The 27,780-nt window shown below is 34.2% G+C and overlaps 1 protein-coding gene across 1 annotated transcript in view; it reads left to right on the forward strand.

Annotated features, from left to right (window-relative positions):
- TNPO1 (transportin 1) overlaps window positions 1-27,394 on the forward strand; it is a 78,325-nt gene extending 50,931 nt beyond the window's left edge. The window contains exons 15-25 of the mRNA XM_020998366.2: window positions 135-221; window positions 2,883-2,990; window positions 3,141-3,299; window positions 3,525-3,612; window positions 4,751-4,849; window positions 5,027-5,122; window positions 8,514-8,589; window positions 9,468-9,567; window positions 17,205-17,279; window positions 18,224-18,366; window positions 21,594-27,394. Coding sequence (XP_020854025.1) covers window positions 135-221; window positions 2,883-2,990; window positions 3,141-3,299; window positions 3,525-3,612; window positions 4,751-4,849; window positions 5,027-5,122; window positions 8,514-8,589; window positions 9,468-9,567; window positions 17,205-17,279; window positions 18,224-18,331 — 996 coding nt within the window. The 3' untranslated portion in view covers window positions 18,332-18,366; window positions 21,594-27,394. The remainder of the gene's footprint in view (window positions 1-134; window positions 222-2,882; window positions 2,991-3,140; window positions 3,300-3,524; window positions 3,613-4,750; window positions 4,850-5,026; window positions 5,123-8,513; window positions 8,590-9,467; window positions 9,568-17,204; window positions 17,280-18,223; window positions 18,367-21,593) is intronic.
- The last annotated feature ends 386 nt before the right edge of the window (window positions 27,395-27,780 follow it).

Here is a 27,780-nt window from a genome sequence, read left to right on the forward strand (position 1 = left end):
TAAAACAGTAGGGTTAGATGTCTTATAAAGGGCAATTCCTCTTCCTTGATTTTCAGTACTAAAGTTGATTTCGTTTTATCATGGAACTTTCCTTTTTTAAAAATTCATGGGTTTTTTTCCTTCCATATAAATAGGAATATATACAGATGCTAATGCCTCCACTAATCCAGAAATGGAACATGCTGAAAGATGAAGATAAAGATCTCTTCCCTTTACTTGAGGTAGGATCATTTGAAGCAGTGATGTCAAACTCAAACACAAAGGGGGCCATTAAACTATACATAAGGATCCCTGTGGACTGCATCTTTACTTTAAAAACCCACATATTGACATTATATTGTGCTTTATTTCATTAAGTATTTTCCAGTTGCTTTTTAATCTGGTCCATGCTGCACTCAGAAGTGTTGCAGGTCATATGTTTGCTACCTCTGATTTGAAGGATGGTGAAGTACAAAATGTTTGTTATCATGTAAGTTGTAACTGTATTTGTGATAACAACACATGCAGTGTGCTTCCATCTACTATTTTTATTCGTTTTGTTATTCTTTCTCTTGATGGATTACTCCTAATATCTTAAAAGTTGCAATGACCAAAGGAATTTTTTTAGTAAGTTGCCAGCCTCCTAGGGGCATGCCCCTAAGTATTTAGCTAATCTGGTCTTTGAGTAGCAGATAATGCAGTCTGTCATCCCCCCTTCCTACCTGAGTGTGACCTTCTAGAGGTTGTGCCTTTCTTGCATAGCCCTTGGTTGCTGCCCCGCTACAATGGAGTATTGGAATAGAATATTAATTATTTCAAACTAGAAAGATTTTAAAACAGTACCAGTTGAAATACTGACATAAAGCGTGATCTACTTGCATTTGTAGTATTACATGTAATGTAGTAACTTTAACTTAACTTCGACTCTTAAAACATAGAATACTCTGCTAGAGGTCCAGGCACATAGCAAGTGTGCAGTAAATTGTTGAGGTGAGGGAAGTGCCTGCAGTGATGACTTCCATGTGTCTGTGAATTAATTGACAGTTCTTTATTAAGTACCTGTGTGGAGAACTGGAAAATAGTTTAGGCCCTAGAATGCACAAAGAGATCTTGCTAGGAGCTACTTAAACTTTCTATAAAGGGTATTGGAAAAGAGGACCAGAAAAATGTGACCAAATTCTTGTTTATGATACATGTTCTTATTTAAAAATGAGTGACAGCTGGCAGCATGTCTATTTTGGGTTAAGCTTGATTTGGGCCCATCCTCTGGTAGTCTGTGTTCAGTCTTGGGACAAAATGAAACCATGTGAGTCCTCCAGCAGTTAACAGAAGGAGAATTACTCAGGCATGGCAGAAGGCTATCCCAAAAGGATGTCCACTGAGGACATGCTGAGTCGATGTATTAGCTCCCTTGCCTGTGTTTTCCATCATGGTCTCTTAATCATCAGCACTACATGGAGCTTTTCCTGAACATTTTGTACTGCAGTGACCAAGAAGTGATGGCAACAGCCTGAGCTTTTAGTTCTCTGAGCCAGGCAAGTCTCAAGAAGGGTTTCAGTATCTTTTAAGGAAAAATTAGCCTTAATAATTGGGATCTTTAAGATCCCTTCTGATTCTAAACCTGTGTTCCTGTGATCCATAACAGCATTTCCAGATTTTTAAGATTAAAAATAATTTGTCAAATAGCTTTAAAAGGGTTAATTTGGTATAAAAATTTTTTTAATTGCTAAGATTATAATTAGGGGTAGAGGTATAATTAGAAAATACGAAAGATAGGATTTGTAAAAATTTGTGGCAAAGACTAAGGAGGAAGAAGAGTATACCCAAGAGTACCAGAATTACATAGAGTTCTAACCCTCAGAGCAGACTGAGTATTGTATGTTCATGCCACTTCTCCAGCTCAATACTTACTAACATAATACACGTATGGTAGGTTTGATTCAAGTGTGGTTAGTGGGAAGGGGCTGTTAAACATGCTGTGCAGTCCAGACAGATGATTTGTTTGATGAACCCACTGATTTTTCTCTTGGGAATAGAATCCATTTAAAAAACCATCGTAGGGATGGCATAAAGAAGCATAAGAAAAAGGAAGAAAGACCCACATGTACAAAAATATTTATAGCAGCTCTTTTTGTAGTGGCAAAGAATTGGAAATTGAGGGGATGCCCATCAGTTGAGGAATGGCTGAACAAGTTGTGGTATATGAATGTGATAGAATACTATTGTGCTATAAGAAATGATGAGCAGGCAGACTTCAGAAAAACCTGAAAGACTTGTGTGGTCTGATGCTGAGTGAAGTGAGCAGAACCAGGAGAGCGTTGTACACAGTAACAGCCACTTTGTATGATGACTGACTTTAATGGGCTTAGCCCTTCTCAGCAATGCAAGGATCTAAGACATCTCCAAAAGTCTCATGATGGAAAATGCTGTCCACATCCAAAGAAAGAACTGTGGAGTTGGAGTGCAGATCGAAGCTTATTGTTTGCTCTTTTTCTTCTATTTGTTTTGTTTCTTCTTTCTTGTGGTTCCTCCTATTGGTTCTAATTCTTCCTTACAACATCACTAATGTGCAAATATGTTTTAGGAATGTATATGTATAGGCTATATCAGATTTTATGCCGTCTTGGGGACGGAGGTAGGGAAGAAGGGGGAGAAAAACTTAAAACTCAAAAGCTTATGGAAGTGATTGTTGATAAATCAAAATAAATTAATAAAAAAAGAACAAGGAAGTAAGGCTTGATGTAGCAACTAGTGCATTACTGAACCCAGATTGAGACTCTAACCATTAGTATTTAGCTATACAAGATTTCATTTTGCCTTGTTGAATTGTGCTTTCAGAGATCTCTGGCTTTCTTGATTGAGTGTAGCCAAAAAAGCAGTCATATACTTGACTCTCGTTTCAGTGCCTGTCTTCGGTTGCCACGGCCCTGCAGTCTGGCTTCCTTCCATACTGTGAACCTGTGTATCAGCGTTGTGTGAACCTTGTCCAGAAGACTCTTGCACAAGCCATGGTATTTTCATTGTTTTTATTATAATTTCATTTTTTCCTAGCCTGCTAAATCCCATCAGTTATTGGCAGTAGCCATAGTCCATTATAAAATTTAGCTTTTTTCTTGAATGTTTTAAAGTATTCATTTTAAAACCATTTCTTAAAATTATAGCTGCACAATGCTCAACCCGATCAATATGAGGCTCCTGATAAAGATTTCATGATTGTGGCTCTTGATTTACTCAGTGGCCTAGCTGAAGGACTTGGAGGCAACATTGAACAGCTAGTAGCTCGAAGCAACATTCTAACACTGATGTACCAATGCATGCAGGTAAGATTTTGTTTTTTAATCCCATACGGGGCATATACTATATTACTTCGCTGTCAGTTAAGTGGTTAACAAATTAAAACCAATCCCCACTCCAGTGTTGTTTCATGGGGTGCTCCCTATAGTATTATTTCACCTAATGTTTGTGTAACCAGTTACTTTGATGTCTTCAAATGACATATAGTTTTCTGAATTGGAATGATGGTTTTTTTCCCTTCATTTTTGCAGGATAAAATGCCAGAAGTTCGACAGAGTTCCTTTGCCTTGTTAGGTGACCTGACAAAGGCATGCTTTCAGCATGTTAAGCCTTGCATAGGTATGACCATACTTACCTCTCCACTTCCTCTATAATGATAACATCACTAGCATGATTAACTCAGCTTTTCTTTAATGGATACTATGTGGTGACAAATTTTTCATATATATAATTTGATTACTTGCCTTCCTCAGAATTTTGAGGATATGTTTATGTAGGACAAGAAAATATCAGTATAAATTAGTCACACTTTTGCAGCTGTGCTTCTACATGAGACTACACCAGTGGGGTGGGGGGAAGAGCATAAGATATCTAGCATTACTTTTTCCTATTCCAGTGGCTGGATTATAATTAATGACCTTTCCAAAAACAAGTTGTTAAAAAAATCATACCATTTCATAACTGAAATACAGACCAATTTCTGCTTCCCTTTCCCCACCACCCATGCACTCCAGCACTGAGGATTCTTAAAAGAATAAGACATTAAAAAATTCCACTAATCTTGTTTAGAGTTCAAGGGAAACTGGTTTTGGAGTAATACAAAGGGGTCCATAAATGATTAAATAATCAAATATGCCTTTCGTAGGTGAACAAGTGAGAGAAGGAAAGAAAAAACATTTGTTAAGCATTTAACTGTATGCCAAGTGTTGTGCGTTTTTAAGTTGTATTGTCTCTGACCAGTTCAAGTACTAGGTTTTTATTTGAAGTATTGTGTAAATTATTTTGTAAAAAAGTTGAGTCTTATATTGTCACAACTTCTATTATAGGTTCTTCCCTTCATGACTGCTAGCGTAATAAAAATCATGCTTTAAATAAAGTCTAGTAAATCTTTTTTAAATGACTTAACAAGAAAAATAAAAAGCTTAAGTTGTATCTGTAGTTCCAGCTCCCTAGGAAGAGGAGCCTATAAAGTATAGAGGTAGCCATTTTAATTCAGAGAAACAAGTTACCAATATTGCTAAAATCTAAATTCCTTTTTGCTCTAAAAGAATATATTTTGTATGATGATGCATGTTCTTTTAACAGTCTCACTTAGTAGATGGTGGCATTCTAGTGTAGCATCCAATCTGCTTTTTTCCCCCAGGTCAATTTACACGTAGTTTTGGAGGGTTTTTTTTTTCTCCTTTGAAGCAGAGTTCACTTAGAGTAAGATGTTTCAGTCAGTGCACAGTATCTTAAAAAATGTTATTCTTTCTAGCTGATTTCATGCCAATATTGGGAACCAACCTAAACCCAGAATTTATTTCAGTCTGCAACAATGCAACATGGGCAATTGGAGAAATCTCTATTCAAATGGGTGAGACCTTTTTTTCTTTCTTAGTAAGTGTTGAGATTTAAAATGAACACTCTTTATGTTTGCTATCAGATTAACATAAGCGCTATCAGATTTATCATTAACATAAAATTGTATCACAGTAAATACAGTTCTAAATTTTTTTATACAATTTCTTTTTTTTTTATTATTATTATCTAGGTATAGAGATGCAGCCTTATATTCCAATGGTGTTACACCAGCTTGTAGAAATCATTAACAGACCCAACACACCAAAGACGTTGTTAGAGAATACAGGTACCATATAACGGAACTGTTGTGGTGAAGGGAAAACTAATTGCCTTTAAAATTCTTTTAAATTAAATTGCTCAGAAAAACTATACCAATACTAACATTTGTCCAGCTTTTTAAAATAAACATTTGTGGATCATGTGTATAAAATATGCTGTTTATTAATAAAGCTATATTCCTGCACCAGTATTGTAAAACTCTGACGAACAAACAGGACAACTAGAAGTCCATTTTCCTTGCTTCCTCTAATACATATTGATATTTATGGCTTAAAGTATGGCTAATGGTTGAATGATGCTGGAACCTCAAGGGTTTTGTATTATACTGGTTCAGAAAATATATTGCACCTATATGTTGCGTTTATACACATTAACTTTTTAAAGTTTTGAGCCATATGAGCTGGACATGGGGGAAGAGTCTGAAAAATTTGCAAAAATTTTATCTATCCTGCTTTATTTCCCTCTGTCAAGGTTTTTGAGATAGATTGAGACATTGGATATGGCATTGCTGTTGAAAGCTAATTTGTTGTTACTAGCATGCACATTTTGTATTCTCTCTAGTAACTAACTTCTAAGTGTGAACTTAAACAGAGCTTTGTGGGATTTGATTTATAGGGGCTTGTTTCCCTTTTGCATTTTTAAAGAGCATGTATGTATGGTTTAAAGAGCACCTTCCATACTATGCAATATATTTGTGGTTTTTTTGTTTTTACTTGCTAGTGTTCTTGATAGTTTTGGGTAATAAATTTCAGAATTCTTTTCCATTCATCTCATTCCTCTTTTTATGTACCATGCTGATTACTGGTTTTAGTGATGATCTGCAATTTGCGATTGTCTTTCTAAAGATTCCATAGAAAGATTAGAATAAAATCAACTATAATGGAAAAGGTTTGTTTTAAATTTATTTTTAGAGTGTTGGAGTTAGTATGGAAGGAGATCTTTTAAAATTTTAAAAAGATCTGGTTGTTTGGCTGTATAGGTACTGAAACTTTTCACAAGGGAAACATTGCTGAAAAATGAAAAAAATTGTATCTTAACAGTTTTTTTCCTTTTTAGAGTACAGTACCTGTATGTAACATTCATCCAGAGTTGAAGCATTTTACTATTATAAAATTATAGAAGCTTTCATATATCATAATTTAAAAAAAAAGAAACCTTTGTTTTTAAATGTGAATGCATAACTGCAAATAAATGTTGAATGTGATGTACCTAAAGTTTTTTGTGGGATACCAGCTATTGAATGTGCAGCAGTACATCCTGGAACATTAATTGACCTATACTATAATAAAATTAGAAGTTGGATTAAAATGGTGAAATCCAAGTTCATAACCTCCATTGAAAATACAGCTGGTAATTAGTTACTTACAGATTGCTCCATAACATACCTCTTAATGCCAAACGTTTTATTGGAATATGTTGCACATTAGAGGTAAAATGGAGCTTTTAAAAATTAATGGTTTATCAAATCAGTTAACACGTAGTAAGTGGACCCCTTTGAGGGAGGTGCTGTATCAGGTGCTATGTATACAAATAAAAAAATGAAACAATTTCATTACCATTTCAACTTTTTAGAAATCTAGACCTTCCTGCAGTTAGAATATATTGACTTTCCATTATTTTCATTTCATCTAGCATGAATTTTATAACATTAAGAGGGAAATGATAATGATAGTTCAGATACATATTATTTCACTACAACTCTCAAAGTTGGTAGCTCCAGTAGTATCCTGAAATGAGGAAATTGAGCCTAATGGAAGTTAAGACGAAACGCAGCTATTAAGTGCTAGAACTGAATTTTGAAACCAGATCTTCTGCTGCTCAAGTTCAGTGCTCCAAGATTAATTATACAGTGCCTATTTACCAACATTATTTTTAAAAATAGTATATCCTACACTGAACTTTTTAATAGAACATCATCTGCTTTATTGCATGTTTCATTATGCCTGTTTAATAAGAATGTTGCATAGTTTGTGTCTCTTAAACATAGGTTTTCTTTCTCTGCTTCATATGAATCTGCTGGATTTTAGTATTATCTGTGTAGTTTGCTTTAAGTAATCCTTAAACATTATCTTTTTCCCCCCACCCCTTTTTTTCTGAAATATTAACCTTTTGTGAGTTTTTGAGAGAACACCATTAAAGCACCTCATGGTTTGTTTTCTGTGTTTTTTTTTAAATGTATAAGTGTATTTATTTATGTATGTATTTTTGAATTGTAGAATGCTCTTCTGAGTTGCAATTGTTTCATCTCATATTAAGAAAATATTTTCAATTATTACATATTGGTGATTACTTTCCATTTTAATTTTTAAAATTAAAAATTAGCATTTACTCCTTTATGTTATCTCTACTTTTCCACTATACCTTTTATAATAAAAGTAGAAAATTGGTTAGACCATATAGTAAAAATGTTTTTAAAAAATAGGTGGAACAAATTGGATTATAGTGAACTCCTGTTCAAAATTTTTTTTTTGTATTAGAATTTGAATATTGCTTGAAATTAATATGTGACCTGAAGTTTTTTGTTACATGGAGACTTTTGCTGAAATGAGATTTGACCTATCACAATAATTGTTTCCTGCTCCTGAATGGAGCACCTCAACACTTGAGATTTAACTACTGATTTAGATGATCTAAAATTGAAGTATGAAAGGAATTCATTTTACGTAAAGAAATTTGGTGAGATGAACAGACCGGATTTAAGTTTTTAACAATATACTTGACATGACACTTGAGATGATTCATGGTCCATTTCATATAAATGATTCTGTAATAAATATAAATTGTTAAGTAAGTTTACCTAAATTATGTAACTTCAAGAACTATAGTTGGGGCAGCTAGGTGGTGCAGTGGATAGAGCACTGACCCTGGAGTCAGGAGGACCTGAGTTCAAATGCGGCCTCAGACACATAACATTAACTAGCTGCATGACTCTGTGCGAGTCACTTATCCCCGATTGCCTCACCAAAAAATCCAAACAAAAGAACTATACTTAAATATTTTTCATTTTGTTATCGAATTCCTAAAATATTTACTAGCCTATACCAAGTGACCTCCAAGTCAATCTTTTTGTTAGTATATAGTCATATGTGGGCATTATAAATTGGGTGGGAGAAGCAAAATTGCTTGTGTTTTTGGTGTTCTCTCAATCTTTAAAATTTTTTTAATTCCTTTTGCTTTCTTTTTCCCCAAAAGTATGCCATATATGTTGCTGCCCCTTATTTTAGGGGGTGGTAATAAACAGCACTGGTGAAATCTTATGTTTATTATCATACACAGATTCTGTTGGTTTCTGTTTCTGAGTTATTTGTTGTTTTTTCTTTATTTTTTCTCCTTCCCCCTCATTTGCTCATGTCTTGGTTGGCGTTTGGTGGTGTATAACCGTGATTGCGTTACCTTAGCAATAACAATTGGTCGTCTTGGTTACGTTTGTCCTCAAGAGGTGGCCCCCATGCTACAGCAGTTTATAAGACCCTGGTGTGTATTATTCAATCTTTTTTTTTAAAATTCATTTTTTCTTCACTCTTTCTTTCTTTCTCTTTCTCTCTCTCTATCTCACTTTTAGATATATTTTCAGTTGGTTACAAAATCACAATCCTTAATCATTGCCAACCATGTGACTAATCTTGTCCTATCAGGTTTGTGAGTTTTTCAGTAGCATCGTCATGTATATTTATTTTATGTTGTGGCTAACGACTAATTGATGCATGGGATAAGATTGTCACATGCTTGCTGTGTTAAAAGCTTGATTTATACCTACAGAGCATTTAAAAATCCTCCTGAACAATACTGATGCATGCAGATGTAAAAAAATTAGACTGCATTAGATTACTTTAAAATTAATTTGAACACTTGGATTGCATTAAGAAATAGATGTTTAGATTTGTTATGTATACAAGTACTGTTTGCTTGCTGCTGTAAAATTTAAATATTTTTTACCATAAGTTGTATTGATATGTAGTTTACACTGTGGCAGTATATTCTATGTTCTGCTTCTTAAAATCTATAGCTTTCATAAACTAAAAAAACCTATTAGTGGTGTTTAATGGAATACTTTTTGTATTAACTCTTTAGACTAGTTTAATAACCTTCACATGGCTGAAATTCAACAGTTGATGCACATCTAGTACAAAATCTAAATTCATTCATCCATTTTTCACATAACTGATTTGTTGCTAAGGAATAAGAATTTCACTTTTTAATTACTTGATATTAAGTAGATATAGCAAAAGAATTATTGAGCATCTTTTAGCTTTCCAAGAACTCTTTGAGTAGAATTCCATTAAATACTGTTAGTAATAAAACAGAAGCACCTTTTTACTTTATTACTAAAGCTCACTTGTATAATTTAATAGGTGTACTTCTCTGAGGAATATAAGGGACAATGAGGAAAAGGATTCAGCATTTCGTGGGATTTGTACCATGATCAGTGTCAACCCCAGTGGAGTAATCCAAGTAAGATGAATTTTTTAACTTCTGTTTTTGAACTAAAACAAATAGATGGAAATTTATAGCAAATTAGGCCAGTATTTATGGCAAATGCAAACTAGCTCTTAAAAATGGATGTTTCGTGCTGAATTTATTAACTAGTGAGGGCTTTGTTGGTTTGTTTATAATATTTTCTGAATGCCCGTTAAGTGAACAGCACTGTGGGAGAATTTTATCTGAGTACAAAGGAATGGTATCTCCTAAAGCAACTTTGCACATAACTACTTAACTGTGTATTTCAAATTCAGGAAACAATGTACTATTTTGAACGTAAAAGGGATTTCTATAGAACCATTCCTGTCACTAGGCTTCCCTTTATTTTGTATCAAGAAGTTAAAGAAATCTTTGAGCAGCAGAAGTGATTGGTTAGTTATGGTTTTATTTTTAGCTGTAGGGCTATACCACTATTTTACCTATGCCTAAACATCTATCAGAAAATAAAAGGTTTCCATTCCTTTACCTACAGAGTAAAGTCAAGCACTTATTAAGTACTTATATGTGTCAGATACAAAGAAACATAAAAGCAGTCCTTGTCTTCAAGGAGCTTCCATTCTAAAGGAGGAATTTTTTTTTTAATGAAGAGATCTCCCTTTATTTAGTAAAGGCAAGCATAAAGAAAGAATAAAATTCCATTTGCTCAGTAATTATATAACAAAATCTGTTGGAAAATATTCTTAATCTTGAAGTTTTAAACTCTAGGGTTTGTGTTTATTTTTTGCTTTTTCTTTTTGTATTTTCTGAGAAATGCTTTCTAGAAAACAATTGTATCAGTGATCTTATTCCATGCAAATTATAGAATCTCGATTTTGTACTGGCTGCCTCAAAAATACAAAGAAAAATTTTATTAGAATAATTGACTCAGCATAATGATGTACTGCTCTGATGATTGTGCCTAGAAATTTAACTCTTGAGTATATTACTTATTTTCGTCTCTAGGGATAGATTTAAACTGTTGTCTTCTGAATTTTATGGACGATATAACGTAAAGAGTACTATATTGGGAGTCAGAGGAACCTGGGTTCAATTCTGGTGCTCCTGTTTACCCAAGAAGAAAACAGCATTTAAATCAGTGGTGTCAAACCCAAATAGAAAGGGATAGCTGCGGGAAGTATATTGACTTATTAGAAAACCATAAATCAACATTATCTATGTGGAGGGATGCATGCAGAGGGAATCAAAGTATGGTAAGAAGGATCCAGATTATTAAGAGCTTTAAATATCAACTAGTGAAGGTAATAGAGAGGCTCCAGAGTCTGTAGGTTGACATGGTCAGACCTATCTAAGCTTTAGAAAAATCACTTTGGTGGATGAGTAGAAGGTAGATTAGAGTGGGGAGACACTTAAGGCCAGCAGACAGATCAGAAGTCTCATACAATAGCCTGTTTTGAAGAGAGAACCAAGATTTGGCAACCATTTGGATATGTGGAGTGAGATGATGTATTAGGGATGAGGTTGAGAGCCTAGGTGATTGTGCCCTTGACGGTAATAGGAAAGTTGGGAAGATTGAGGAGTTTGGAGGGGAAAAAATGAACATGTTGGATTAAGATTACACAGGGACATGCAGTTTGAGGTGTCCAAAAGGCAACTGGAGATACATGACTAGCCAAGGAGAGAGGTTAGAGTTAGATTGAGGAGTCATCAGTGTATAGATATTTGAACCGTGGTAGCTGATGAGATCACCAGATGAGGCAGAATACAAGGAAAGAAGAGAGGGTCCAGGACATAACCTAGGGGTATAGTTTGAATGCAAAACATACACTTGCCAAAAAGACTGTTTTATGGAGAACCCACGAAGGTCAAGCATTCACATGGTGGTCAGAAGAAGCGATACAAGGACACTTTCTAGGTTTCGCTTAAGAACTATGGAATTGACTGTGTGACATAGGAGACACTGGCACAGGACCACTCAGCATGGCATGTCCACATCAGAAAAAGTTCTGTGTTGTATGAGCAAAGCAGAATTGAAATAGCTCAAGAGAAATATGCAGACTTAGAGAATCTACCCCAAAGGTTCACAAGAACTGTTTGTACTCAACATGTGGTATATCATTACAAGCTCATATTGGTCTGATCAGTCATAGTCAGACACACTAAAACTTGACTCCAGCATAGTGATGTCGTTTTAGTCCTCTTTGAAAACGAAGGACAACAACCAACCAACCAATGGTAAGACAAGGAGAAGAACCAGGAAAGCAATGTTATCAAAATGTAGGTGAGAGAATATCCAATAAGAAAAGATCAACAGTATCAATAAAATAGATCAGGAATAACAAGGATTGTAATAAAGCCATTGGATTTGACAATTAAATTACTGGTAACTTGAGATAGCAATTTCAATTGAATAATGAGGTTGGAAGCCAACCTCTGAAGGGTTTAGAAGAGTGAGAGGACAGGCAGTAGGATCACTGATTATAGAATATTTTATGAAAGAGTTTAGCCCTGAAGGAGAGGAGAAACATAGTATGATAGCTAGTGGGGCTTGCAAAAGCCAAGTGAAGATTTCTTAAGAGTAGAAGAGACCTAGACATGTTTGTAGGCAACAGGGAAGGACCCTTCTCTTCCTTGGGCCTTAGATTCTTTATGTGTAAGATAAAATGAGAGAGTGGTGGCTTCCAATGTCCCTTTCACCTTTAAACTTGTGATCCTATAAACCTCTCTGAACCCCAGCTTTCTCATCTGTAAAATGAGAATAATTAGTCACTTCCTCATCTGAATTAGAAGATGAGATTATCAAAAATAATGGAAGCAATTTGCTGGTGAAGTCAGGAGAGGATGGGATGAAGGGTTGTGCCTACATAAGTTGGCTTTGGTAAGAAAGGTCACCTCTTCATCTGAGATCAAAGACTGCCCAAATGATTCAAGGTGTAGAAAAGGAGCAGTTCTTGCTAAAGAGTATAACTTTTTGTTCACTGAAGTATTCTGCTGTGAGTGTTTATTGGGGAGAGGGATACTGGAGGAGGCTTGAGGAGAAACAATATTTCAAATGAATTCTGTGCATAGTGGAAAAGTAGTGAACTTATTAGGAAGGAATAGAATGTTTTTCTTGTGACAGTGGTGGCCCAATGGAGATTAGATATAATAAATTTTTAATGGATCTCGTCAGCAGTTTCATGATTTCCCCCAATTCTGTTCATGTGCATATGAATAAGGGAAAAGGACAGAGATGGTGAGAGTGACCCACAGTTGGGAATTGGCAAGATACAATCATCACAGAACAAAGGGACTAGAAATTCAAGGGTAAAAGGAGAATAATATAGTTGAGTTGGTAGGGAGCATGGGAATGGATGCAGGTGTGGTGACCTGGCAAAGAACTGAGAAATGGAATTCAGGAAACTTTTTGTGAACAATGGCAAGATAAGCATGGCTTGGTTATTGTGACTTAACAGTGTGTAGGGAATTTTATTTTTGTATATTTAAAGTATGATGTAACTTTTGAAGGTAATTGCTAATTAGGAGATTACCTCAGAAATAGCCCTATTTTTTTTTTAATATTTTGCTAAATGACCATAGGAGCCAGTGGGCATAGAAAACATATACTGAAATAGTCATTGAAATGTCTTTTCACTAATGTGTGTTTAAGCCAATTTTTGTGAAATCCTCAGCTGTATCCTAATTTAGGAAATACCTGATTAGAAATTTTTACATTCCACAGACAAATAACTGTTGACAATTTGAACCTTTTGCCCCAGAAAGTGACATCCTTTGAAAGTGTGCTAGTTGAAGTGCTTTTTTTTTCTTTAGGATACCTGGTCACTTCAGTTTGTATTCATTAAACTGTCTCCAACCCTGCATAAATGTGTAAGAAAAGATAAGATAGATAAAAATATGAATGTAATTTACTTGGCTTTGTCTACATGTATCATAATAATGGAAAGTATCATTTTGTAGCTAGTCTGAAACTGGATTTATAGTTGAATAATTTGATACTCCGTTTCATCATTAGCTTAGGTAAATTTAAACTAGCCATTTGGATTTTGTAAGCCCCTTCAAAATTAAAAAAAAATCCATTGACGTGTTTTTTTTTTTCACATCATCCTCATTTCCCAATAGATTTTTTCCTTCTCTTGCCCCCAAAAAACATCCCTTTAAGAAGGGGAGGCTGGCAAAACTTAAATACATCAAGACTAATGTTATAAAAATTAAGTAATATCCATAAATACTTCAAATCATACTTCCCCCAGAAAGTTGTGATCCACGTATAGAGCTTTTCAAAAATCTCATTCTGGTATTATTACATTATGTTTCTTATTAAGCTTAGTTACCTAAATTAATTTTATTTGTACTCATGTTCCATCTAAAGGTTTGAGTTAATCGTGTTAAATGTCCAGTTGCTGAATAATTAGGTACAACTTTTTTCAGTGATAATTTTTAAAAAGCATTTCTAATACGAAAACAACTAAGATTATACAAAACAAGGTTTGGAAATGGTTCTCTTTGCAAACAACTTAAGAAATAGGACATTTTTCAGATTCATCATACTATAAAATTTCCAAATTATATTCCTGATGTGCATTTTTTAATAAGCCTTTGGTTTCAAAGCTGCAAGATCAAAATTGAATGCTCTCAGTGTCCAAGACAAGTGGGATATAAGCACAAATATTTTAGCAGTCTGTGTTTGCAAGGAATTTATGTACTTAGCTATAAGATGCTCTTCCTACAAATAAAATAATGACCTAGCAATTATTTTACACTCATTTATTTGCAGCAATAAAATTTTAATAGTAGTTGTTCTGTTTTAATGTAGAGCTGGTGGGAAATGCCAAATAAAAATTGGGTATCTTTAACCGTGGATTAATATGTTGGATGTGGGGGAGGGGTCCTCTTTTAAAAAAAAATTTACAAAAATACATCAGACTAAAGTTATATTCAGGTGCCGTGGAGCTAATAACCTTGAATTCTAGAAAGTTACAGCAATGGGGTTCAATGCCAGGCCTTTAATGGAAGCTTTTGTTCCAGCGAACCATTTGTCTATTGTGTAATGACCAATTTCATTTCATTCATTCAGTGGCTAATTTCAGAGAGATTCATTACCAGGTTGGTTGTAAGCTTGATGAATTTTTTTCAACTACAGATACTCTTGAAGATCATCTTAAGTTTTAAAGTCTTTGTGGAGTACCCATGCCAATAAATTAAAGATCTTTGAATTAACTAAGAAATGATATGCGCAAAAGTTGTAATAATGATAGGTCCTACTATATATTTGAAGTTAGGTTTTATTTTATTTGCCTTTATAATTTAAAAATCATTGTTTCTCCAATTATGATATCACTTAATTGATCTATAATATATGTAATAAAGATATTAATGCAAATTAGAAAATTTGAAATTTGCCTGAATTATTTAAATGTTTAATGCCATTTTTTGTGGGTTTTCATATCTGAAGTTATAATACTCAGTGTTACTAAATTATGAGGAAAATGTTCTTACAAATTTGATGATTGAATTTTAAAGTGTTCACTAATAGGAAAGGAGTTTAAGAAATGAATAGCATTATAGGGGAGTTATATACAAATTTAACATTTATCTTGAATTTTATATACCTTTTTGTGTTCTGTTCTGATGTGATCAATACATTGGCAGACAACTCATATTGATAGAGGGATGGTAATTTTTCCTTTCTGTGAAATATCATAGTGGTGTTTTTTCCCCCCTGTATTATCTTATAGTCAAAAGAACCTACTGATTTTTAAATTGGTGACCTCCCCTCTTGTGTCTGAATAAATGGCTGTCCCTTGAGTATTTTTTTTCTGTTTCACAAAACTCATTTCAGTTGTTAATGTTTTGACTTCATATCAAGCCCATCCGCATATTGAACTGGTTTTAAAAAATTTTTATACTAATTGAAGGTTTTACAAAAGGAGGATTTTGTTACGAGTTCATAACAAACTGCAATGTCTCTTTTTAATATTTGAAATCACATTGGGATTTATTTTTGCATTCATATTAATCAGCAAATTACTTATTCCCATGCCTCCTTTAAGTGCTGTGTATTGTACTAGGTGGTGGTGTTACAAATAGATAGTTCCTACCTTCCAGGGTGTATATTACTACTTTATAGGTCCATTTAATGAAAATTACAAATAGTTGTCCAGTTTTTAATGTTGAGATTTTGCTGTATATTTTATGGGCCACCATTTAGAAATGAAAATAGTAAATAACATAGGGTGCTTTTAGGTTTACAGAGTACATTACCAGTTAATCTCGTTTGATCCTAATAACCTTGTAAGATAGACATTATTTATCAACTTTACAAGTGAGGAAACTGAGGATTTACATTAAAGGATTTGCCCATAATTACAAAGCTAGCATCGGAGGTAGGATTCAGACTCAGGTCTTCCCGAGTTCAACATTACATTCATCATCACACTATCTCTCCATGATTTCAAAGCCAAGCTAAATCAGTAGTGACCCCATTTTGTCATTTTAATAGCTACTGAAGATTTTAGTTCTATTTCCTAATGGAGCTGCCTGATTTTTAGCACTAGCTGAGACCCTTAGGGATTTAATTTTTAGGAATTTTGGATGTTGTCAAATTTTGAATAGGTTAAGAGAGAAAAACAAAGCATTATGTTGCCAAACCAATGTGGTCTGTCACTTTTTCTAAGATAATGTGAGTAAATTCGTTTTGAATGAACCAAGGTAAAAATGAGAAAAAAAAACTAAATCAGAATCTATAGGATTGTGCCATGATTCTGTGGTATGAGCTATATCTCTTTCTCTACAACTATGGAGAGAGTACATAGGAAAAAAGTTTCAGGATTTGTCCCTAAGTACAAAGGTGATGAATTTGCAAATCAGAAACAGTGACAGTGGTTTATGGGCTAACTTGTATAAAAAGATAAACATTTAATACAAAATATTAAAAGGAAAATATAAAAAGGAAACAGACTTGGAGGGAAAATGTTGATGAGTGTCAGAATAAAATCTCAACTTCCAAAATAAATTAGAATGATAAAAGGGAAACTTATTTTTTGTTGGTAGCCCTTAATTGAAGGCAGCAAATTTTTTTCTTTCTTTTTTTTCCTTTGTATTTTTAGCACATTGTACATATTGGGCATTTATTAGACATCTTGTAAAGAGAATCTTTGTACGAAGATGCTATCTAGCCAAAAGCCAGAAACCTAGGAAATAGCTAAATTAATTTTTACATCAGTGCAGTGGCCTGTACCATAGAATAATTTTTTTTTTTAGGCAATTGGGGTTAAGTGACTTGCCCAGGGTCACACAGCTAGTAAGTGTCAAGTGTTTGGTCTGAGGCTGGATTTGAACTCATGTCCTCCTGACTTCAGGGCTGGTGCTCTATCCACTGTGCCACCTAGCTGCCCCCATAGAATAATTTTAAAAAGCTTACAGTGCCTATGTGGAAAAATCTAGCTGGAATAATACAAAATGGGGCAAAAGTAGGAGGACATAGTCAATTCTAACAGTGTGAAAAATGGGAGAGGTATAGTACACAAAAGCTGGAAGACTTCAACACTGTTGGCCTATTTCTTTACTTTTTATTGTAAAGTGGATTTAATTTAGATTTTTTTATGTCATGTTGATACTTTAAATGGAAATAATGATTTTGGGTCCTGATGATATTTCATCATTTCACATTACAGGATTTTATATTTTTTTGTGATGCTGTTGCATCATGGATTAGTCCAAAAGATGATCTCAGAGACATGTTCTGTAAGGTAACTAACTATAGCTTTGTTTTAAAAGTATTATTTCTTCAGATCTTTATTTGGTTTTGGGTTTCACCTTTTGCTACTACATTTGTTTTCCTATTGGAGTGTTATGATATTCCTGTTTCCATTTTCTTTTATTGTGGAAAACAATTACCCTCAGTACAAAATAAGTTGGAATTATGGCATTAATTATACTTTATGTATGCACTATCAATCATCAGATGACATATTTAAGTTGAATTTTTTGGTAGTTGTGGCTCTTAGATTCTTTTATCCATTCTGTTCGTTACAGAACATATTTTTCAAAATAGCTAGTTTGTGATTCCAAAAATCATCTATAATGTTTAAATAGCAAAATTTTTAGCCTTACATGTGGGTGGTGACTTCTAATTCTTTTCTAACCAAAAGATTTCCTTGGCCTTGAATAATTGAAAAGTAAATGCTATTGGCCAATAGAGCCACTAAATAATATTAAAATTATTGAAATCTAGTTGTAGTCAAATCATGAGTGTGTTTTTTTTTTAATGTGAAAAGGCTGTATTATTTCTTCTTAGAAGTGTTTCTTGGAAGCTTTGTCCAAGTAAATTAACTTGCACTGCTTTAACAGATTTTGTGTTGGAGCAGCTTTAAAGGTAGGAATTCTACTGTTGGGGAGAGACTATCTAGTATGCCATTAAAAGGGGCATCTTTATAATGTAATTTCCAGCTCTGGTCTTATTGCACCCCAAAATAAGTATATTTATCATGAAGTAGTGTCTCAGTTCTCAAAGCAAATTGAATTTTAAAATTTTACTCCCAGAAAAAAAAAAGGAAATTGTAATTAAGTCAGCAGTGTCACAACTTCAAAAAGGTTAGGAAAAAATTATTCTTTAATTAGTAAAAAAAAAAAAAAAGTTGTGTTGACCTTTAGAAACTAACAAATTGAAATGTGCTTTCTTTTGCCTTCACAGATCCTTCATGGATTTAAAAATCAAGTTGGGGATGAAAATTGGAGGCGTTTCTCTGACCAGTTTCCTCTTCCTTTAAAAGAGCGTCTTGCAGCTTACTATGGAGTTTAATCTCATGCACTTAGGCTGCAGTCCCATGATTAGGGGTAAGTTCCTAAAAGGAATGTGTCATGAGATAGGAATATAGTCATACAAAGTTGAATGCAGTGTTCCTCAAGATTTTAAATTATGAAAGACAGGAATCATACTTAGTCTGTTTTTCAGGAGAATAAATATTTAACCAAATTAACGTAAGTGTAGGAAAGTCTCTATGGTCACTTAAATGGCACAGGCACATCTTTGAAGCACAAAATATACTCCTCACAGGCTTAAAAGAGTAGATGTGGACCTTTAATAGGAGATTTGCTCTGCCCTGGATTAGACATTGCTATTCTTCTGATCACAAAGCCCTGTTCGAACTTTCCAATAGGAACTAAGCCAAGGTTTAAGTAGCACTGAGGTAGGAAAGTAGTGTGGTCTAATGAAAGAGCAGTGACTCTGTCAGAGGACCTAAGGTTGAGTTGTTGCTCTGTTGCTTGATTATCTTTTTGACCTTGGCCAAGTTACTTAATCTCTCTGGGTCTCAGTTCCTTCATCTGTAAAATAAGGGTTTTAGACTAGATAATATGCTAAGGGGCACCTGGGTCAGAAAGACAGTTCAAATATTGGCCTCGGACATTTACTAGCTATATGACCTTGGGCACACAAAAAACTGCCTCAGTTTTTTCATCTGTGAAATGAGGATAACAATAGTATCTACCTCCCACGGTGGTTGTGAGGCTCAAGTGAGATATTTGTAAAATGCTTAGCACTGCATCCAGCACAAAGGTGCTTAATAAATGCTTATTTCCCTCTTAAGGTCCTTTTTCAGCTCTGTAATCTTCTGAACTTTTAAAAAAAATTCTCTAGTGGATAATAAGGACATTGAAGTGGGTGATATTTAAAGTTTCTGTTCGATGATTATTGGCTGCTCATAAAGCTTTTTCGCTTGAGTTCCCATACCTAAAAAATGAAATGAGCATTATTTTCTTTTGCCCAGAAGCTAAAAGGGAGTAGATTCCTGGGGCCACCAGTCCTGATGCTGAGAGTTGACATTGCTTTCCTAGCTCTGGATAAGAAGGAATTTACTATAATTACTAGTACCAAAGCTACAGTAGTCTTGCATCAGTTCATATGAGATACATGTCTAATACTATTCTAAAAATTAAATTTACCTTTTTCCACAGGGCCAATTAGAAAGGTCTAACTTCTAATTTAATATCTGTAGGTCTAGAATTAGCTGAGAAGTCATGGACTTGGGGGGGGGGGTTGTAAGCATTTATTAAGCTCTTACTATGTTCTAGGCCCTGTGCTCTGTGTGTGTAATTCAGTCATAACCTGGTGATAGCAATGCTGTTATCATCCCCATTTTATAGTTGAGGAAATTGAGGCAGATAGGTTAAGGAACTTGGCCAGGTTCACACAGTGTCTGAGGTGGTGTTTGAACTCAATCCTTCCTGACTGCATGCCTAGCACTCTGACTGTGGAGTCACCCAGCAGCCTGTAGGAAGCCTTAGAGCAAACCTCATGGACAAAGTTCACCTTATGATTGGATTTTCCTCAGTCTTGTGTTGAGTTGTTTGTTTATTTACCCTGCAAGAGTCTCAGCTATGTCTGTCATCTAGATGTTTAGGTGAGACATTAGCTATTACTGGTGCCCTTGAGTTGTAGTTGTCAAAAATGTGATGAGAAAAGCCTAATTGCTGCCTCTAGGCCCAGTTATAGCAGTTCCTTGAGATTTCACAGTCTTTTAGATGTGAGGATGTAGAAAAGTGCTGAGATATGTTGGGACAGATAGGCAGGAGGGCACAGATGTGAGAGTGTGCTGAATTCTGTGTAACTCATGGAATGGGATGGCAGTTAGTAGGGGTAGATTATTGACCTCCCAGCACTCAATTATTAGAATATGGACATCTTGGCTATTTCCACATTCAGCACCTATTAATATAACATAGAAGGCTTCAGTACATTATTTGTCTCATTTTGCCAGCAATTCTAAATTAAGCATAATGATACTGTGTTCAGACATCAATCAGCAAGTATTTACCAGCCTATTATGTATGCATCAAGTACCTTGTTAGGGGCTGGGCATACAAATAGAAAGATTAAGACAATCCCTATTCTTAAGGAGCTTAAATTCTATTGGAGGAAATAATTATGTTCCTTCCTAAGTACATGCAGAATAAATACAAAGTTGTTAAATAGTGTGCTTGAGACTAGGTGTGCCACTGTTTTTTCTTTTTTGAAGCGTATAAAGTTTTATTTCTTCACTTATCATGTGTGTGTGTGTGTGTGTGTGTGTGTGTGTGTTTTGTGTTTAACTGAATAGCAGCATGTGCCTTTTATGTGTTAAGTTTAAGTATAATGAGTCATCTTTATTGTCAAGGGATCACTATGTTATGTGCATTTAGTTTATACTTATTATTGTTTTCATATCTGTTATCTCACTTAAATTTCACAACATTCTGTGAGGTAGCCAGAACTAGAATCAAACTAAACTAAAGCCTTTTTTGGTATAGAGTCTAGTTGTGAGATACTGCCCTTTTTGATTCTCAGACCACATAAAAATATTTTCCATTTTTTCTTTGTTTTTGAATCTTGCAAAGATTCATAAAATGTGTTTTTAAAAAAAAACAAAAGGCAGTAATATTTGATTCACCTCAGGGGCAGGGTTTACCCTAGAACTGGGATGGCTAACTGTATTTCAATATAATTGGTTTGCTTTGTAATAAAACATTATTCTGAGAAAGGGGTCCATAGGTTTCATCAAAATGTCAAAGGGGTTATAATTTTTAAAATGGTAAAAACTCTGCCCTAAAAGAAGTGATATTTTAGTTTAGTTTTTACCAGTAATGGGTGATTGCTGTATTTGTGCCTGTATAAAACAGTGTATTCATTAACTTTCATGATGTCATAAAGTTCGTTTAATATAGTACATTGTACCTCCATTGGACAGTTCTCTCCCTACTGATTTTTTATACCTGCTTCCGATGAAAAATAGCCAAAGGCAAAGGAAAGCAACATTATTAATTTTCATAAGTATTGGGGGAAATCATGCTCATTGTCTTATTTGCAAATGGGGTCTGGCTACCTCATTAACTTGTTTAGTCTTTGAATGAAATATACTTAAAATCATTCATGGGGTGTGGGTGTGTGCAGTAATTCTTTTTAAAAAATCTCATTTATTTGTAATGGAGGCGGAGAGGGAGGAGACATTAAACGAGTAATGGAAGTCATGATTTTAATACCAGTGTATGTATTTATTCAGTAAAAGAAAATTTCTGTTTTCTTACAGGTCCTTCAGTCTTGGGAGACTATGAGGGAGCCTCTGCACCCAGGGAAAATGTTACCCTTTACAGGGGGGAAGGGTAAACCAGTAGGGAATACAGTACAATCCCAACCCTACTGGGAGGGGCGGGAGGGAGGTGTTGCCGTCACTGTATTAAGTCGATGTTGGGAAACGTTTTAACATCTGGAGCCTTTGTGGGTGGAAATCTGTCTCCTATTACAACTCCGCACTGGATGTGAAGAAGCAAAAAAAGAGAATCTGTTCACAAAACAGCACATTATGAAATATTATGGGGAATTGTACCAAAACAAGAACCATATAATTGAACCATAGGGATAAGAAAGAGAGGAAAAATTCTTTAGCGCACAATAAAGGAAACCTAAGAATGGGGGTTACAAACAGTAAAGAGGCTTTTTTTTTATTTTTTTAATTTAATATAAGGGTTTTCTACATAATTTTCCCAGTTGATGGGATTTCTAGTTATTTGCATGTTAATGAAGAACTACACAAATGAAGTTAGTACAGTTAAAATGGAGCTTGCTACCCATAGTAGAGGCAGGTTCCTGTGAGTTACAATTTAGGTACCCCAAAAGAAGTTGGAAATAAAACAAGACAAATTAAAACAAAATGAAGCGCCCTGTGAAATGCCAAATGAGTCACTCCTTTCACCTTTTGGGGGATGGGGTGGGAGAAATGGGGGAGGGCATATCAAACTAAAGATTGACATCTTAATTTTACATTTAAAACATTAATGTAGTGAATATAATTTGACGGTTGTATTTCATTAGATTTAATTTTTAGACCAAGGCATTATTAATGTGCAGTTTAAGGTTCAGGCATGCATTCTGGCTCATAGTGATTGAAAGTAATTTAAATTAGTGGGAAAGTAGCATGCTCACATCACTTAGAGTGAAATTGGTATTCACTTACCTATGTTGCGCCAGTTTGTGTTGCAGTTTACCAATCCAATATAGCCCTGCATTTGAAATTCCTTTAAGATTCTGTGGATTTTATTTTTATTAAGACTATAGATGTAAAGTACTGTAGTTTACAGTTAGGCCTTGAAATATCTTTTTAGGATCTGTTAGGAATAAGATTGATATTGTATTGTGTGTAACCTGCACAATGTGGAAAGCGGATATACCTGTGCAAAACCTTGGCCTCTGTGCTGTCAGTGTGATGTGCTTTCTGCATGGTTATATACTACTAGTGATTTTATCAAAACTTCTAAAACTAAGTTTCATGGTAAAAGATCTGTAAAGGCTGCATAAATGTTAGTTGGCACGTCAAGACAATTGTAGAAGTTGATGACATGATTGCTATATTTCAGTGTTTATTCCCACTCAACATATACCTTCTAAGCTTTCTTTTTTGTTCAAAGCATGATCTTAAAGAGATGTTTAAGTTATGGATGTAATGCAGGGTCCCTGCACTGTATGGCGCATGTTGGTGGCCCTCTGTGCCCTAGACACATGCACAAGGGGCAAGTTAAAAGTGACAGAGTGAAAGATGGTTTGGATCCTCTTCATTTCATTTGTTTAGCTTTTCTGTTGTTTTCTCTACTTACATGTATTCCTGTGAATAAATCCTTGTTAAGTTAACCCTTTACTTTTCCTTCCATGTGTATTTTCTTATATACTGTGAATGTGAAAATCTAACTGGTACACTTGATCTTGTGTCCACATGAAAGTGCAAGTCTTTATTAATTTAGATTGCCTGAACAGTGTATCCCATGATGATGAAGGAAAATGGAGAGATTTCTTTTAACTCTGCTGGTCAGAGGTGAAGCCACACCTTTCCATTTTTCAAATGCTGCATAATTAATCTGCAACAAAAACATTAAGCCATAACAGCCTTTTTGTATTTTTAGTTTCTCACTTTTGCATTGCAGAATGAATACTGGATAACAGTTTTTATAAGAAATTGCTCCTCTTTGCATGGTTCTATTCTTTAAGGGTATTGAATGATACAGCCATTGCACTGAAGTTTTGAGCTGTGTGCGTGAATTTATAAACGCTCTTTCAAAATAGTTTCAAGTGCATGGTAGCATGCAGAAAAATTTTTACACATTCCTTCCCCTCCCTCTGCCCACTTTCCCCTTGGCTTTGCAAATTTCAGTAAGTGATGTGCTCTTGGAGTTGTAGTGCATAAACTGGATGAAGTGAATTCAGTAATGCCAGATAGAGCACCTTCTTTGTTTTAATTTTGAGTTAGATCAAAAGGGCACATTGCATTTTTGCTTTCAAATTCCATTGCTTCGTTTTAAGCTCTTAAATTTTGCTTCCTAGTTAATCTCTCAACCTTCTAAATTGGGTCACTATTTTATTAAATGATAACCTAAGTGCTACAAATTACTATTAAAAGTTTGGTAAGGGAAACACCTTGGATACAAACTTTAATATTTTTATAAGATAGGTATTGGTTAAGTATTTCAGATAAAAATGACAAAAATTCACTCCAAACATAAAAGCTAAAACCAGTCTTTTATATGTCTATATATAGATACATAATTCAGCGTTATTTGGACCTGTGTTTCATTGTGACAATTATGTGTTGATTAAAAGCAACACTGTCACGTGTTAGATTAGACCATAGATCCAGTTTTGCAAGTGTTTACCATATTTATAGGGATATTTAGAATTATGCCCATTAAGGGCTATCAATCTGGCCTCAGAAATAAGAGAATACTTTAAAAAAAAATTTTAATGCTTAAATTAGGACTACCATTATTTGAGACTGAAACATTCTCTTGAGGGGGTCCTTTTACTACTACATAATTAAACCATATTTCTAGTACATAGTATAACAGAGATTTGCAGAAGCCATTTAAGTTTTAGTTTGAAGTAAGATCCATTCTGATTCAGCATTAATAGTTGTGATTCAAATTATTGCATCATGGGATATATAAAGCATCTTCTTGTGGTGTAGTCTTGACAGTTTTTGAATGTTGACTGAATGTTCATGGAATTGTGAGTTTGTCTTTGTTACATTCCAGTGTTTCTGCCTCTTGGCATGCTAAAAGCACGGCTTACTTCATCTGCTCCTTACACACTGAATAAAGTGCTGTTAGTGTGCTCAACTACAGAAATAGCCGCTGCTAAGTGACGTAGATTTTCTACTTGAATATTTTTATGTTGTAGGAACCTCAGGAGGTCAGTGTTTACTGTTTTATATATATGCCTTCTTTTTTCCTGTTTGAGCTTCCGTCTTTGAAGGATTCTAACAGTGAACAAAAGCTGCTGATCAACCTAAGTTGGTAACAGAAAGTGTATTTAATATCATTTAAATGCATCTTTTGGCAGTTCCAAGTAAAAATTAAAATAGTACATGAACTTAATGCCACAGGTTTTCTTTTTATGTATTCAGGAAATTAGTCTGCTTTTCATATTGTCTAATCTCTAATGACTTCATACTGTGTAAAAATCATTTTGTACATTTTCTAGTTGGTTATTTTCAAAATAATCAACGTGTAAATAATAATCCTTTAAGAGCCAGTTCTGATGCTTTAGATTATTGCTACTTGGTTTTGATGGACACATCAGACACATCATTTAAGAGTGGAAACTAAAAAGCTTAGTTAAGCCATTGCATCTTTAAAAGAAAAAATCAAGTAGCATTCATTTTGTAATTAACATTGATAGACACTGTGATACTTTTTGTTAAGACTTACTTTTTGCATTGTTCTGAAGTAAATTGCATATACTGTAAAATAGAATCAAATGTATATTTTAAAATTTCAACTGGCTTTCCTTAATTGAAACTCTTTGCATACTCAGTTATGAAATATTCAGATACCAGTTTTATCTCAGGTGAATAAATTCTTGTACCCTTTTTTGTTTGGGGAGCACATGCTTGTTAAACTCATTATACGTGTTTTTTATGTGTTTCATAGAGGAACTTCCTATTTAGCCCAGTTTTCCTACCCAGTTATTATTAGCACCTGGGGTTGTGTAAAACCTTTATAGGGGAACTACCTACCAGGTTTACCTTGAGATGGGAGGATTTGGCTCCCCCACCTCAGTCACCCCCTAGCTACACATTCAAGAATAGGCAAATGGAAGATTTTCTCTCCTAAAGTTATTCAAAAGACATTTAGTACCCTGCATAGCTGAAATGGGATAATTGAGCTTATAAAATTTACACTATAAGTATTTCAAATATAGCCTTTTATGATGGGGAAAAAATTGGTTTCGTATAGGTAATATATCTTATTCATATTGAATGTATTAACATAACGGTGCAAAAGCATTCTTCCCAAGGGAAGGATGTATCATGCATAATTTCAACTTAAGTCCTTCTTTAAATAAAATACTTTAGATACATCACTGCATATTAAGTTTATTGCTAATAAAATACTAGGAACAACTTAAATGAATATTATCAACTGCTAGTTAGTAAACTATTATTGAAATGTAGGCAGTGGAATCTTTAAGAACCTCACAAGGTTTACAGAGTATCTGCTAAGGGACTTGGGGTAGTTCAGATCTCCAGAGAGTTACTTACAGTTAACTACTAAGAATGCCACTTAGTATTGTTTAGTTGGACACCAATTTAGTTTGCATACAGATATTCCTTACATACTGTGTTAAATACTGAGACATCTCTGATGCCACTTAAGAAAAAGATAAAACATTGCTGAAGGGTAATCTTATTTACCTGTATGCTTTCTAATTGGTGGGGTTTTTGTGCTTTTTTTCCCTTTGTATTATATAGGCTTTTCCCCAACTGATGTTTATATGTGCTAATTATTAATCTCTAGGTGTAACTGTTAGAATAATTAATTTTATGATAATCAAATTGTCACTTATTGTGGTTTGCATCCCCCACAGTTATTGTGAATTTTTTTTTAGTGAAATGTTTAATTAGCAAAATGTATGCATGATTTGAAGGAAGTTAGAAATTTTCCAGTGTGCTTTTTTTATAAACCTAGCCAAATCTGTTTGCCAAGCACTGTTATCACTGGTTAGGCAAAACGGTTGTTTACTTTTAAAAAAAATTTTTTATGCCAGTTTAGTTGACTTATAGTAAAATCCCATTATGCCATGTCTAGGTGTTTCAAAGATTAACTTGGATCACATCCCAAGAAAGAACATGATACAGTGAAAGTGATACACAGCTTTTAAAGTTAGGTGTCAGTATTGGCCCCCCCCATACCAGCATTATAAAGGGGTACCACTGTACTTTCACCATACTTTTTGGTTTTCCTCTGAGCATATAACCAAACTAAGGGTGTAGATAATTTTATGAAAGCAGCGATAAGAAAGTACTGTGTAGTTAGGTTTACTTGGCACTACTTAAATTTAAATAGATTGTCACTTGCAAGGATAAATAAGTTTAAATATTGTATGTGAATTAATATTAAAAGTTTTTCAATTTAATACTTTGTTAACATTGGGTGCAATAATTTAGTAGTTTAGCATTAGTGAAAACAACTGGATCTTTCTGCTGACAACTTAGGTTGTATGAGTTATGCTTAAAAGCTTTAAATCTAATGTTTCTTATATCTGCCACACAATGTTAGAATGTTTCCTTCAAACATCCTCCTGCAACTTCTCAAGCTGTACTAAATTGATATACCTTGAAGTCTGACTCTGTGCTAACAGAACTTCATATTAAATAGAATATGGTTTTAATTTTTGATAAGCTGCTGAATTTTAAAGAAAGTTTTTTGGGGCCACCAAATATTTTGGATCATGCAGAGAATATATATTGTACTGTAGTAATTTTGTATTTACATTTGTATGATGTGACATAATAGATGTGAATGTTAATCACTGCTTGACTGTTAATAAAGTTGTTTAAATATAGATGTTGCACTCTGATTTTTAATGGAAGATTTGAGGGACCCCCTCCTCATTTTGTGTCTATAAATTACGGCTATCTTGAAATGGGGCACTTTTGTTGTCTGGCATCATCCATTTTGAAGATTGATATTTTCTACATTATCTGAACATTTGACCAAATGAAACTTTTTTCTTATATTTTAATTTCTGTTACCAAGATGTGAATTGTTTGAACATTGTATCCATTTTTTTTTCCTCTTTAGTTTTGGGGTAAAGGAAACCAGCAAAGTAGTTTTTTTTTTCATTCATGTGAAGAAAACTCTTAGCTAAGGATAAAGAAATGGGTGCATGTGTGTGTGTGTGGTTTTTTTTAATTGAGGCATTACTATCATGTTAGCCTTTTAAAATTA

The sequence above is a fragment of the Phascolarctos cinereus genome, unplaced genomic scaffold (assembly GCF_003287225.1).
Source record: "Phascolarctos cinereus isolate Bilbo 61053 unplaced genomic scaffold, phaCin_HiC Scaffold_4;HRSCAF=312, whole genome shotgun sequence".
In the NCBI taxonomy this organism is placed as follows: domain Eukaryota; kingdom Metazoa; phylum Chordata; class Mammalia; order Diprotodontia; family Phascolarctidae; genus Phascolarctos; species Phascolarctos cinereus.